Consider the following 15217-nt stretch of genomic DNA (forward strand, 5'->3'; position numbering starts at 1 on the left):
GGGGGGGAACAACTAGTTCTAAATCGGTACCGTTGATTTGTAGATGGTAACTGAGGTTCATAGTGGTTACTTGACACATACATCCAGCTATTAGAAAAGAATCTCAGGCTAAAGGGGAGTTTTAGGCGCTTTTGAGTGTCTGCCTTTGGTACTCACTAGAAGTGTACATTGTGTGGCCTCTTAGGAAACAGCTGTGTTGAACAGATTTAGTCAAAAACTTTGAGATCGTAAAGTAACTGTCATCTTATATTTCTTCCTGATTCTTCTGTCTGGAATTCAGATAGGTTTGGTGCTAGTCAGATGTAACCTTTTTGTTGTCTTGCAGTTCTATTTCTTGAATGTTTAATGCTTGTTTTTCTTCTTTTTTTTTTGGATAAAGAGGTTTTTCTTAAATAAACAAACTTACAGTCAGCACTCCCAATCCAGATGCGGAGCCTGTGGATATAAAAGGCTGACCATGAGGGACTTGACAGTCTTGAATTTGTTACCTGCCTGGGGTCCTGGACCCAATCTCCCATGGACACCAAGAGATGACTGTATTATGGATGTGGGGGGTGGCAACCATTTGTATCAGGGTAGAAGTTGCTTCATGCTTCACTGATTATTCATCCTAACAACTTGAGGCTTAGTTTTAGGGAAAAGACTGGTGGACATAGTGGGGGAAGGAGAGGGTAGACAAATCGAGAAAGTAGCATTAACATACATACATTACCAATGCGTAAAATAGATAACTAGCAGGAAGCTGCTGTATAACACAGGAAGCCCAACCTGGTGCTCTATGATGACGTAGAGGGGTAGAATGGGGGAAGGGAAGGAGGTTCAAGAGGGAGGGGAGATTTTATATATATATATATATATATATATATATATGTAATTATGACTGATTCACGTTGGTGTATGGCAGAGACCACACAACATTGTAATGCAATTACCGTCCAATTAAAAAAGGCTTATAGAAACTAAGTAGTAGGAATGCAAGGTGTATTAGTTATTTTTTGCTACATAACAATATTTCCACAAACTTAGGAGCTTAAAACAACATTATTATCTCATTGTTTACATGACTTAGGAATCTGGACACAGCTTAGCTGGATCTTCTGCTTAGGATGTCACAAGAATGTAATGAGGGTTTTGATCAAGATTGAGTTATCATCTGGAGCTTTGACTGGGGAAAAATCCAGGTGGTCCTTGGTGGTATTCAATTCCATGCAGCTCTAGGACTAAGAACTTCAGCTTTTTGTTGACAGCCAGAGATAACCCTTGGCTCCGTGCTGCATGGGGTTGGTGAACATGGCTGCTTCCTTGTAGTCAGCAAAAGAGAGATCAGCAAGACGGGCACTACATTGTTATGCAGTGTAATGATAATAGTTCAGTTCAATTCAGTCACTCAGTCGTGTCCAACTCTTTGCAGCCCCATGGACCACAGCACACCAGGCCTCCGTGTCCATCACCAACTCCTGGAATTTACCCAAACTCATGTCCATGGAGTTGGTGATGACATCCAACTATCTCATCCTCTGTCGTCCCCTTCTTCTTCTGCCTTCAATCTTTCCCAGCATCAGGGTCTTCAAATGAGTCAGCTCTTCGCATGAGGTGGCCAAAGTATTGGAGTGACAGCTTCAGCATCAGTCCTTCCAATGAATATTCAGAACTGATTTCCTTTAGGATGGACTAGTTGGATCTCCTTGCTGTCCAAGGGACTCTCAAGAGTCTTCTCCAGCACCACAGTTCAAAAGCATCAATTTTTCGGCACTCAGCTTTATAATCCAACTCTCACATCCATACATGATCACGGGAAAAACCATAGCCTTGACTAGATGGACCTTGGTTGGCAAAGTAATGTCTCTGCTTTTTAGTATACTATCTAGGTTGGTCATAACTTTCCTTCCAAGGAGTAAGCGTCTTTTAATTTCATGGCTGCAATCAGCATCTGCAGTGATTTTGGAGCCCCCCCAAAATAAAGTCAGCCACTGTTTCCCCATCTATTTGCCATGAAGTGTTGGGACCAGATGCCATCATCTTTGTTTTCTGAATGTTGCATTTTAAGCCAGCTTTTTCACTCTCCTCTTTCACTTTCATCAAGAGGCTCTTTAGTCCTTCTTCACTTTCTGCCATAAGGGTGATGTCATCTGCATATCTGAGGTTATTGATATTTCTTCTGGCAATCTTGATTCCAGCTTGTGCTTCATCCAGTCTAGTGTTTCTCACGATGTACTCTGCATATAAGTTAAATAAGCAGGGTGACAATATACAGCCTTGACGTACTCCTTTTCCTATTTGGAACCAATATTTCCTATTTCCTGTTGTTCTATGTCCAGTTCTAACTGTTGCTTCCTGACCTGCATACAGATTTCTCAGGAGGCAGGTCAGGTGGTCTGGTATTCTCATCTCTTTAAGAATTTTCCAGTTTGTTGTGGTCTACACAGTCAAAGGCTTTGGTGTAATCAATAAGCAGAAGTAGATGTTTTCCTGGAATTCTCTTGCTTTTTCTATGATCCAGTGGATGTTGGCAATTTGACCTCTGGTTCCTCTGCCTTTTCTAAATCCAAGTTGAACCTCTGTTGAAGCCTGGCTTGGAGAATTTTGAGCATTACTTTGCTAGCATGTGAGATGAATGCAATTGTGTGGTAGTTTGAACATTCTTTGGCATTGCCCTTCTTTGGGATTGGAATGAAAACTGACCTTTTTGCATCCTGTGGCCACTGCTGAGTTTTCCAAATTTGCTGGCATATTGAGTGCAGCCCTTGCACAGCATCATCTGTTGGGATTTGAAATAGCTCAACTGGAATTCCATTACCTCCACTAGCTTTGTTCGTAGGGCTTCCCTGGTGGCTCAGAGGTTAAAGCGTCTGCCTTCAATGCAGGAGACCCGGGTTCGATCCCTGGGTTGGGAAGATCCCTGGAGAAGGAAATGGCAACCCACTCCAGTACGTAGTGTTGCTTCCTAAGGCTCACTTGACATTGCATTCCAGGATGTCTGACTATAGGTGAGTGATCACACCATCGTGATTATCTGGGTCATGAAGCTCTTTTTTGTACAGTTCTTCTGTGTATTCTTGCCACCTCTTCTTAATATCTTCTGCTTCTGTTAGGTCCATGTCATTTCTGTCCTCTATGGAGCCCATCTTTGCATGAAATGTTCCCTTGGTGTCTCTAATTTTCTTGAAGAGATCTCTTGTTTTTCCTATTCTGTTGTTTTCCTCTATTTCTTTGCATTGATCACTGAGGAAGGCTTTCTTATCTCTCCTTGCTATTCTTTGGAACTCTGCATTCAGATGCTTATATCTTTCCTTTTCTCCTTTGCTTTTTGCTTCTCTTCTTTTCACAGCTATTTGTAAGGCCTCCTCAGAGAGCCATTTTGCTTTTTTTGCATTTCTTTTTCTTGGGGATTTTCTTTATCCCTCTATCCTATACAATGTCATGCACCTCTGTCCATAGTTCATCAGGCACTCTATCTATCAGATCTAGTCCCTTAAATCTATTTCTCACTTCCACTGTATAATCATAAGGGATTTGATTTAGGTCATACCTGAGTGGTCTAGTGGTTTTCCCTACTTTTCTTCAATTTCAGTCTGAATTTGGCAAAAGGAGTTCGTGATCTAAGCCACAGTCAGCTCCTGTTCTTGTTTTTGCTGACCATATAGAACTTCTCCATCTTTGGCTGCAAACAGTATAACCAATCTGATTTCGCTGTTGGTCATCTGGTGATGTCCATGTGTAGAGTCTTCTCTTGTGTTGTTGGAAGAGGGTGTTTGCTCTGACCAGTGCATTCTCTTGGCAAAAATCTATTAGCCTTTGCCCTGCTTCATTCCATGCTCCAAGGCCAAATTTGCCTGTTACTCCAGGTGTTTCTTGACTTCCTACTTTTGCATCCAAGTCCCCTGTAATGAAAAGGACATCTTTTTTGGGTGTTAGTTCTAAAAGGTCTTGTAGGTCTTCATAGGACCGTTCAATTTCAGCTTCTTCAGCATTACTGGTTGGGACATAGGCTTGGATTACCATGATATTGAATGGTTTGCCTTTTAAATGAACAGAGATCATTCTGTTGTTTTTGAGATTGCATCCAAGTACTGCATTTCAAACTCTTTTGTTGACTATGGTGGCTTCTCCATTTCTTCTAAGGGATTCTTGCTCACACTAGTAGATATAATGGTCATCTGAGTTAAATTCACCCTTTCCAGTCCATTTTAGTTTGCTGATTCCTAAAATGTCGACGTTCACTCTTGCCATGTCCTGTTTGACCACTTCCAATTTGCCTTGATTCATGGACCTGACATTCCAGGTTCCTATGCAATATTGCTCTTTGCAGCATTAGACCTTGCTTCTATTACCAGTCACATTCACCACTGGGTGTTGTTTTTGCTTTGTTTCTGTCTCTTCATCCTTTCTGCATTTATTTCTTTGCTCATCTCCAATAGCATATTGGGCACCTGCCGACCTGGAGAGTTCATTTTTCAGTGTCCTATCTTTTTGCCTTTTCATACTGTTCGTGGGGTTTTCAAGGCAAGAATACTATACATCATGTATATAATGATATACATCCTGTCTATTGTTTAGATGCCGACTTAGAATGGAATCGTACAAGCGTGTGAACATCAGGAGGTGGGGACCATAGTGACCATCTTAAGATTTTCTCCCCACAGGAAGGGTGAAATACAGGAGGTGTATGTAGCACGTACTTCAAGGAAAAGAAGCATGATGTTGGGATGAAGAAAATATTTGCCTCATTTTTAGAACTGAACTACTTTACCACTAGGTGGTGGTATAGTCATTAGACTTAAGACTTCTTAGCTACTGCATTTATATAAAGCTCTTTGTTCTAAATCTTTTCAATTAGGACTGAAGAGTGGGGTGCCTGCTGCAATGTTGAAAATATACCAGAGGGGTACAATCAAGGAACAGAAGAAACAAAGGTTTGAGATCTTCTAGGGCACAGAATTTTCATAATCTTGGTTTGCAATATTATAAGTTAAACTAGTAAAGGTCAGATGGTCCATTTTAGTTATATAGGGTGGGGGAGGAGCTGATGTTTTCCTTTGTGGAAGTCTTGATCTGAAAATGTAAAATGTGTGCTTAATGTTCTCTGAATTTTTATTCTTATGGAATTGTAATTTTTTTCCATAGCTTACTCTGAACACTTCAGAAATTTCAGAAGCTGTTGTTTTCAAGTTAAAGTAATATTAGAAACCTAGTGGATATTTAGTTTGCAGTCAATCTTCTGTTGCTAAGGTTTCTTTTTGTCATTAAAGAGAATAATGTTTATTCCTGTTTTACTCAAAGAAAATAGGCAGTAATCCTAGTTGGAGAAGCAAGAGGAATTTTACCATCTGTATAGGTCTAAAATCAAGCAAACCTTCAGTTTGAGACTAGCTAAATAGGGCAAATATTACTAGAACAATCTTTGTGTATGCCCTCAAGTGATGGTAATTAGGAAACAGTATGGAATACCATGAAATTCTAGCAAAGCAGAAGAAAAAGCTAATTCTTTGGAAATTGTAACAGATTTTGATCAAAATGAAGTAAAGTTTTCAGATTTGTCCAGGTGACTTTTGGGTGCAGAAACACTTGCACCTCTGTGTGTATATCAAGATGAGACTTGTTGAATAGCCGTGACTGAATCTTTAATTCTTGTCTGTGTTGCATTGGTTTATATATGTCCTGAGTTATTGGATGCTTTAGAAAATATTTCCCTTCTGCCATCTATAACCTTTTAGATTTCTGCATATTACTTATTTAGACTCCTGATTTTTAAAATACACAGTAAAACTTATTGTGATTTTTATTTCTTTTAATAAAGAATGAAAGGCCTATATGTACATAGTTTTATGAGAAGGAAAAGAACGTTATTTCTTCCTTCTTCATAGAAGGAAGACTTAAGGATGGTGAGTTGTAGCATGATTATTTTTGTTTTAGTCTCCAGAAAATCCATCAAAGATGCTCTTCCCCTATAAAGTGCTCAAAGCCCTGGATCCAGAAATCTATCGTAATGTAGAATTTGATGTTTGGTTGGACAGCAGAAAAGGTAATGAAATAACAGGATATTTTTGAATCCTGACAGATGTAGGAGAACAGTTTTGCAAATTCTTTTAAAATAAGAGATGTTTTCAGACCATGGTTATGAAAAACACTTTTATGTGTTTATATGGTACTTTTTAGCCTACTCAATACATGATTTAAGTCCAAAGGAGGAAGCAAATAGGTATAGAATTGGTGAGGGATCTTTTAGAGTCTGATGTTCATCAGGGACTTCAACTTTGCAAAGACTCTGTCTTTAGATAACTTTAAGAGTACCAGAATTGTAAGTGGAAATAAGTTCCACTTAAGTTTAATGTGTTAAGATGAATGATAGATGAATAGGTCAAGTGTTAGCAAACTGTGACATGTGAGTCAAATCCAATCTGCCACCTGTGTTTGTATGGTCCATGAACTAAGAATGGTTTTCTATTTTTAAGTGGCAGGGAAAAATTAAAAGAACAATATGTTGTGACACATGAAAATTATATTCAATTTTCAGTGACCATAAGGTTTTATGACAGATTTAAATAGTTGCAACAGAGTCTGTATGGCCTACATTCTTTAAAATATTTATTATCTGGCTCTTTACAGTGAAAATTTGCCAACCCCTGGAATAGGTAATTGTTTCTCTCTCCTTATAACTAAGTTCATCAAATTAGGTCTTAAAGTTCTGCCATCAGTGTAGCCTTTAATGTTTCGTATTCAACTCCCTGGACCTTGGTGGTGAACCTAGGTATAGTTAATAATCTAGAATGAGGTTAATACCTTGTAGAACACAATAAATTGCTAAAAATACAGTTGACCCTTGAACAACATGAAGGTTAGGGTCACTGATCCTCTAAGTGGTTGAAAATCCAGATATAATCTGCCCTCAGTATTCCCAATTCCTCTGTATCCACAGTTCCACATCCTCAGATTCAGCCAACCTTGGTACTTACAGTACTATTGAAAAAAATCCACAAATGAGTGGATCCCTGAAGTTCAAACCCATGTTGTTCAAGGGAAAACTGTATTGCTTTGAAGAAGCTGCACAGTGTTTCTTTTTCTTTTTTAAAAAATTTTTTAAAAAAATTGAAGTGTTACTTTCAAATTGAACCTTATTGGTGTATGACTAATTCTAAGATTATAACCTCCGAGTTTCCACTTATTTGTGTCTTATAGCACAGAACTATTCTGGCAAATCTCTTTAAATCGACCACAGTAATAACCCATTAAGAGTGATGGAAAGACCATTCAGGACAGCAGTCCCCAACCTTTTTGTCACTAGGGACTGATTTTGTGGAAGACAGTTTTTCCATGGACCGGGAGGGGAATGGTTTTGGGATGGTTCAAGCACGTTACATATATTGTGCACTTTATTTTTATTATTACATCAGTTCCACCTCAGATCATCAAGCGTTAGATCCCAGAGGTTGGGGAACCCTGCTTCAGGACATTTTCCCTACAGATTTTAGATTATAGGGGTAGGTGCTGCTGTGTCACTTCAGTCGTGTCTGACTCTGTGTGACCCCATAGACAGAAGCCCACCAGGGTCCCCCGTCCCTGGGATTCTCCAGGCAAGAACACTGGAGTGGGTTGCCATTTCCTTCTCCATATAGGGGTAGGTAGCATTGTCAAAAACACTGTGGTAAAAACAAATTAGAAAATGAACTGTTGTAAAACAGGAAAGGAACCAGTTCAGTTGAGCTTGAATCTTCATTTTCTTTTAATAGAACTTCAAAAGTCTGATTATATGGAGTATGCTGGGAGACAGTACTATTTGGGAGACAAATGTCAGGTTAGTTTCTTCTTTAAAGAATCAGTAATTTGTTTTTCTGAGATTGTGGTTTTAGTCATTAATACGTGATTAACAAAACTAATTGATGTTTATGTTAGGTTTTAATTACAAACTTGTGATTATATGTAAAGTGTATAGCTTTTCAGCTTGTGCTGCCTCCATTGAACTGGATTGGCAGTGTTTATTATCAGCTGCTTTATAAAGTAGATACTGAACTCCATTTTGGGAGAAGAAGTATTTTTGCTTAGCAAAAGCCAGATCTGCTGATAGACTCAAGACTTGATGTGTTCTTACTGTCTCTTCCCCTCTTTCAGGTTCGCTTGGAATCAGGTGGAAGATATTATAATGCTCATATTCAGGAAGTTGGAAATGAAAACAGTTCAGTAACAGTCTTCATTGAAGAGCTGGCAGAAAAGTAAGAATATAATAATTTGTTGAATTAACTAAAATCTTTGGCTCTTGATGCCTTTTTATAGTATTAAATTGAGAATTACCAGGATGCTAGTAAGAGAACAAAGTTATATCTGGTACTGGCCTAAGATAACTTACCTTGAATTGTAAAAGCATGTGATGAAGTAAGAAATTTCAGTATATCTATGCATAAGTTTTGAAATCCTAGGTAATAGCCAACTTATTAGAAATATTAAGTAAACAAAATTCTGATATAAATTTATACTAATTTGAAAGCTAGTTTTCTAACTGAGCCTCTGCCAATATCAAATTAGGCTAATCCATTCGTTCTCAAATTTTAACATACCCCAGAATTACATGGAGAGCTTGTTAAAATTCAGATTGATAAGCTCTATCCCTAAAGTTTGATTTAGTAAGTTTGTGGTGGGGTCCAAGACTTTGAACTTGTGATAAGTTTCCAGGTGGTACTAATGCTGTTGGTCCACTTTGAGAACCATTAAACTAGGCTGTGCTGCCCTAACAACCAGACTCTCAGCAAACTTAAGACAGAGTTCATTTCTTTCTCATTTAGCATGTTCATAGTAGGTCAACAAAGGGGCCCAAGTTGACAAGGGCTCTATCCAGACATACGCTGCCATGATCACAGGCAGGTGGAAAATGAAAACATGTCAAACCATGTGCTGACTTTTAAAGCATATGTTTACATTTTACTGGCCAAAATATGTTACATAATTAAGCCTAAAGTCAGTGGGGTGAGAAAATATAATCCTTCTCCAAGGAGAGGCAACAATTATTTGTAAACTAGTCTACCACAATCTTTCCTACTGAATGTGATATGTGCTATAAACAGCTATGAATTTATATAGACTGCTCTTAGTTTTCTAATGTACAAAGAAAACTTCAATAAGGAGGCTAGGGGTTACAGGTTTAAGTAGAAAACACTTGAACATGAAGCAGGAGGGATGTGTATCAAATGAGAATTGACTGTTTTGCAGTGACTTCATGTTGTTATCTCTACCTTTAAGGCATGTTGTTCCACTAGCTGACTTAAAACCAGTTACCCAAGTGACACCTGTTCCTGCTTGGAATGCTATGCCCAGTAGGAAAGGAAGAAGTTACCAGAAAATTTCTGGGGGCTACATCCCAGAAATAGGTTTGTATACGAAAAGTTTTATTATTTTCCTCTTCTTGTACTTATCTACATTGCACTTATTTTTAAAGCTGTAACTGAAGTCTTAACGTGGTTTAGAGTTCCTCCTTTGACACTACTGAAGTTTTGGGATGGATAATACTTTGTTGTAGGGAGCTGTCCTGTGCATTGTAGGATGCTTGGCAGCATCCCTGGCCTCTACTCACTAGATGCCAGCAGCATTCTTTTCCAAGTTATGATAACCAAAAATGTCTCCAGACATTGCCAAATGTACCACAAGGAGGGAAGGGGCAAAATTGTCCCTAGCTGAGAACTACTGTGTAGGTGACTTTGTTTAAGCTTAAGCTGGCGTGGGCTTTAAGCTCTACAACTTGAAAGGAAAAGATTTCTCAAAGAACTAGGAAAGCATCTCATGGAAGCAACCAGAGATATTAATAGGCATAATTTCTTGGATAATAATAACATAGGAAATTGAATGACTGACTCTGTTTTGATGACAAAAGTTGCCTGTACTAAAGATAGTGCTGAGATGTCCAGCGATATAGAAGTTACTTGTTCGTTTTGCCCTTCCAAATGGAACACCTAGTACCTCCTTTTTTTTTTCCCTAGTACATCCTTTGAAAATACAGAAATTTCTTCCCCTGTATTCATATGGCTTTCCTAGAAAAACATCTGAGTGTTCTAGACATTTGTGGGATACCTTGGACCTTTTGCTTTGGTTATGAAGCTTACTGCTTTGTTTTCTTGAAAGCTATGTCAGAGATGGACATGAAGCAACGGAAGAAGATGTTCAAGAAAGTTAGAGGGAAAGAGGTTTATATGACTATGGCTTACAGCAGGGCAGAACCCCTTCTCCCACCCAGGCTTCAGCACAGTATGCATTATGGGCATGGCCCTCCAATGCACTACTCACAGACAGCTGGCAATGTTATGTCTAATGAACATTTTCATCCTCAACATTCATCTCAGAGACAAGGTCGGGGATATGGGATGCCCAGGTAGGTATTAACTAACTTTGAAGATAATGTACATCTCTGTTTAGACACTGGAAATAATTCCTGCGCAGAATTACAGTGGAACTTAGAAATATCTTAATAGTTTAGATTTCTCTTCTAATCTCTACCTGAAGGGACGTAGCGAATGGAAATGATGTATACTTAAATTCTGGTCAAACTTATGGAAGACTCGTATTCTCACAGTCTAGGAGAATATGGAGCAGTTGAAAAGATGCTAGAAGATAGGATGCCATCAAACTGAGTGCCATGTATATGGCACTGAATCTATCAATAATGAATAGGCCAAACTGTAATGGAAAAGAATAGGAAAACAGAATGTATGTATATATATAACTGAATCACTTTACGGCAGGAATTAATACAACACTGTAAATCAGCTATACTTCAGTTAAAAACAATGGATAGGCCTAATGTCAGTAGTGAGGAAAGCAAAGCTCTTTCTCTGATCGTTTTTAGAAAGATATGTTAATTCTATTTAACTACAAAGACTGACTGCTCAAGCACTAGTAAATAAGAGTTCTGTTTTTTACCCCCCTTATTCTTAGGGATTCATCTCGCTTTATAAACAGGCACAACATGGCAGGCCCTAAAATTGGTTTTTACCCTGGTCCAGGTAAAAGGTGCTGCCAGAGCTATGATAACTTCTATAGATCTCGGTAAGTGAACTTTAAGTGTGGAAGGTTAGAGAAAATGAGTGAGTCTGATTTTATTGCTATGCAATAAATATATGGACTAATATTTTTAAAGTGTCAACATAGAGGCATTTGAACTAGTATTTAGAAATTTAGAAACAAGTTAGTATCATATTTTATCTTTTTATCCCCTTCTCATTCTGCAAACTTCTTAAGTTCCTTTAGACGTAGTCACCGCCAGATGCATTGTATGAATAAGGAGTGCCAATTTAGCTTTGTTCCAGAGAATGGACAGATGCCCAGGGGCTTGGAAGAAACCATTACTTTTTATGAAGTGGAAGAAGGGGATGAAACCGCTTATCCAGCTTTACCTGTAAGAAGTTCAAAGTTTTACTCACAGAGCTATTTACTTTTCTCTTTTATTTTGTTTAAGTAAAGGTAATGTGGATAAATTTTTAGCTATTTTGCAAATTACCAAATAAAGCCCTTCCTGGAAAACATGAGTTTTCATCTTAGAGCTTTTAAAAATTAGGGGAATTTTTTAAGTTGTTCTTACAGATAAGTATGGACTAAAATTTTCTGTTTTCTTGATCATTACTTCCTCACATATTTTTGATTCTGAAGTACATTTAAAATATTTTTACCTTTTTCTCTGACTATATAGGGACATTGTGTTGTGTGTATCTCTTTGGTACAGAATCCTGGAGGGCCCTCTGCAATGGTTCCTGCTTCTTCAAGGTACTGTGTTGCGAGGCGAGGACATAGCTCAGGCAAACAGCCTTTGAATTCAGAGGAGGGTGATGGCCAGAGTGACAGTGGTGAGTCAGTTACAGTTCAGTATTTTTTAAAAAGATGATTCTTGTGGTATGAGCACAACAGGGCTAAAGTTTTGGTTTGGAAAGAGTTCCACTCTGTTCTGGCAGCTCATTTTGAAAGTTATCAGTTCTTATATCAGAGCTTGCTAGATTTTGAAGATGTCTTGATATTTTTCAGAAAGACAGACTTCTATTTCTGTAAGGCCACTACATTGTTAAAAATATTCAGTTCTCTGATAGGTCTTCAGTGAGTTTCAATTTGGTGAAATTTCAGTATTGGAAATATCTATTCTTTATTAGTAAGGAACTGTTCATGTTGTCCATACCATTTGTATAATTACTTTAGATTTTCCCATGACTGTTATTTTACAAGACTGCTATGAAATAATTTATTTTCCTGAAGAAGTCTATTTTATCTATAAACATTACTATTCATTGAGTTCTGATGGCCATACACTGTACTAAGAATTATATTTAAAATTTAATATAATACTTTGTCCCTCTGAGGAATGTGTATCTTTGTTTTATATATGAGGAGATTGAGATTCAAAAGGAAAATGACATAGCCAAAATCATATACTTGGTAAATGGCAGAGATTTAATCATTTATAACAGCTTTACTTAGATATAACTTACACATTGGTACACTTCACCTAACATGTACAATTCAGTGTTTAAAGTGAAAATGGTGGCTTTCAGTGTAGTCATGAAGTTGCATACATCATCACAATCAATTTTAGAAAAAGAAACCCTGTACCCATTAGTGGCCTTCCCTAGTGGCTCAGCTGGTAAAGAATCCACCTACAGTGTGGGAGACCTGGGTTCAATCCCTGGGTTCGAAAGATCCCCTGGAGAAGGGAAAGGCTACCCAATCCAGTATTCTGGCCTGGAGAATTCTATGCACTATATAGTCCGTGGGGTCCAAAGAGTCGGACATGACTGAACGACTTTCACTTCACTAGTGGCTCAGACAGTAGAGGATCTGCCTGCAATGCAGGAGACCTGGGTTCAGTTCTTGGGTTGGGAAGATCCCCTGGAAAAGGGAATGGCAACACATTCCACTGTTTTTTTCCTGGAGAATTCCATGGACAGAGGAGCCTGAGAGGCTACAGCCCAGGGAGTCACAAAGAGTCAGACACGACTGAGCGACTAACACTTTTACCTATTAGTGATCATTCCCCATTATCCCCCCAGCATCCCCTTCCATGCCACCAGTCATAGGTAGCCATCAGTCTGCTTTCTCTCTTAATGGATTTGCCTGTTCTGGATATTTCATATAAAAGGATTCATGCAATATGTGGTCCTTTGTGACTGGCAGAGATCAGTTTTGAACTTGGTTTTATCTGACTCTAAAGCATAAATATGTGTATATATACACACACCGTTAATAGTTGTTAGGAGTGCCTTGCATTGTGAAATGTGCTTATTTTTATTTTTACTGTTTTTCTGTAAAATGATGTATGCCTCCTGAAACACTTCTGGAGGAATTGGGTGGATTAAGGAGGCATGAGGTGGTCTGAATGATTTGACTTACTGGTCAGCGTCTTGTTACATTCTTCTTGCTGCTATTTATGGTGAAGAAAAAATATATTTTTAAGAATTTAATGAGGACAGAATATCTAGCCCAAGAATGATCTTTGAAGAATTTGTACATGCATGTGTATGCCTGTGCTTATGTATGCGTATTCTCAGCTCTTTTACTCAGGATGACCCTTTGTCTATTTCTTTTAGTGTAGTGGGTACCTTCAGATGTACTGTTCACCTATAGTGGCCTATTTAGAGTAACCAAGTATTTTTTCTCACCTTAAATCCTGTTTTCTGGAGGAGCTGCCTGCATGTGTATTTGATAAGTGACATGTTTAAGAATCAAATCCACTTTTGACCTTTGGGGTTTTATTTGGTGGAAAGCAGTCCAACTGAAGGTTGATTTTCTCTGGATTTCAATGATATAGTAGTCTTAGAGAAAAGTACTTCAGTCCTCTAAATCCACTTTCTGACAACAAAGTGATTTTCAATTTATTATTTACCTGTATCAGGCTGAAAAACATGAGGCATGACATAATCCTTTAACGTTCACCTAAGCAACCTGTTGGTTATTATAGTCACATTACTTTATAATCACCATTTGCTATATGTCAAGCATCATGCTATGTTCTTTTCACCCCACTATGAGCGAGGTACTATTATCCCTGTTTTACAGTGAAGAAATGAAGACACAGAAATTAAATAACCTGCCTAAAGTGATAGTTATTCAAGATTCAAATCTATAGACAGTTCTAACTCCAGAGCCAGTGAAGTTAATCACCATAATCTACTGCCAGAATTGGACAGAGCTGGGTTTTTCACGTCTGCCTGAACTCTTAAGAACCAAGGGAATTTTCATAGGAGAAATTTGTGCTGTTTATAGCCAGTCTGACTTTAATATCTGTTGACTAGTATGGAAGCTTTAAATCACTTGTTTCAAGGATGTGTACATTTTCGTTTTGAACATGTACCCATAAAACTTGAGAAAAGGCAACTGCTGGCTATCTGATACTGCTGAGCAAAAAGCTCTACATAAATGCACTTTTTCTGTCTTTTTTCCTAGGGGGATATCATGAAGAATATATTTATCCTTCAGGTCAGTGAGATCTGATATTCATTATTTAGAAAATTTCAAACTATAAAATAATGCTCATTGTTGTACTTTGGTTATATCTTCTAGAACCAGACTATGACACTTCAGGTGTTTATAGCACAGCTGAATCTACTGCAGACTTGGTAAGTATTTAATTATAGTCACAAACACATATAGCTCCTGTGTACTAGAGCACTGTTCTAAGAGCTATGCACTTAAATGTGTTTAAGTCAGAACAGTCCTATGAGGTATTAGGGTATCATTCTGATTTTGTAGATGGAGAAATTGAGACCCAGAAATTAGCTCATCTAAGATCACATTTTTCTGGAAATTATCCTAGATGTTTCTAATGTGTGTTGATACAAGAGGAAATTTGAACATTGGCAGTGATTATTTTTTTAGAGGATTTTGTCATGGGTCATTATACTTAATACAGCAAAAGTTTATTTCTGGGCTGTGCTGCTTGTGTAGTGGAGGTCTTCAGGAGGGCTCTGCTTAGGGGCTTAGGCTGATGGAAGCTCCTTTCATGATTGGTAAGACAGGAAACAAAAGATAGTGAATGGTGCACTGGCTCTTACAGCTTCCACCTGGAGGTGACACGTATTACTTACTTTTCCATTTCTTTTTCACTGGACTGAGCATGTTTCCCTTGAGACTCTTCTCTGTGCCTGGAAGTCAAAAACTTGGAAATATTTTAATAGCACTAACGATTACGACATTCAGCGAAACTCCCTCACATAAACCAATTACTTCCTTCCACCTCAAAGGAGGCAACCCCAAAATC

At 38.1% G+C, this 15217-nt stretch overlaps 1 protein-coding gene across 11 annotated transcripts in view; it reads left to right on the forward strand.

The window, feature by feature from the left end:
• Positions 1-15217, forward strand: part of LOC129564380 (UDP-N-acetylglucosamine transferase subunit ALG13) — a 58042-nt gene that overhangs the window by 17262 nt on the left and 25563 nt on the right. For all 11 annotated transcript variants that reach the window (XM_088834206.1, XM_088834200.1, XM_088834202.1 and 8 more), the window contains 11 exons: positions 4838-4913; positions 5914-6022; positions 7728-7792; positions 8107-8207; positions 9229-9356; positions 10105-10351; positions 10915-11025; positions 11218-11374; positions 11699-11819; positions 14404-14436; positions 14521-14576. In XM_088834206.1, the coding sequence (XP_088690332.1) occupies positions 4838-4913; positions 5914-6022; positions 7728-7792; positions 8107-8207; positions 9229-9356; positions 10105-10351; positions 10915-11025; positions 11218-11374; positions 11699-11819; positions 14404-14436; positions 14521-14576 (1204 nt within the window). The remainder of the gene's footprint in view (positions 1-4837; positions 4914-5913; positions 6023-7727; positions 7793-8106; positions 8208-9228; positions 9357-10104; positions 10352-10914; positions 11026-11217; positions 11375-11698; positions 11820-14403; positions 14437-14520; positions 14577-15217) is intronic.

This window comes from Moschus berezovskii, chromosome X (assembly GCF_049115385.1).
Source record: "Moschus berezovskii isolate FMDL1 chromosome X, NW_MosBer_1.0, whole genome shotgun sequence".
NCBI lineage: Eukaryota > Metazoa > Chordata > Mammalia > Artiodactyla > Moschidae > Moschus > Moschus berezovskii.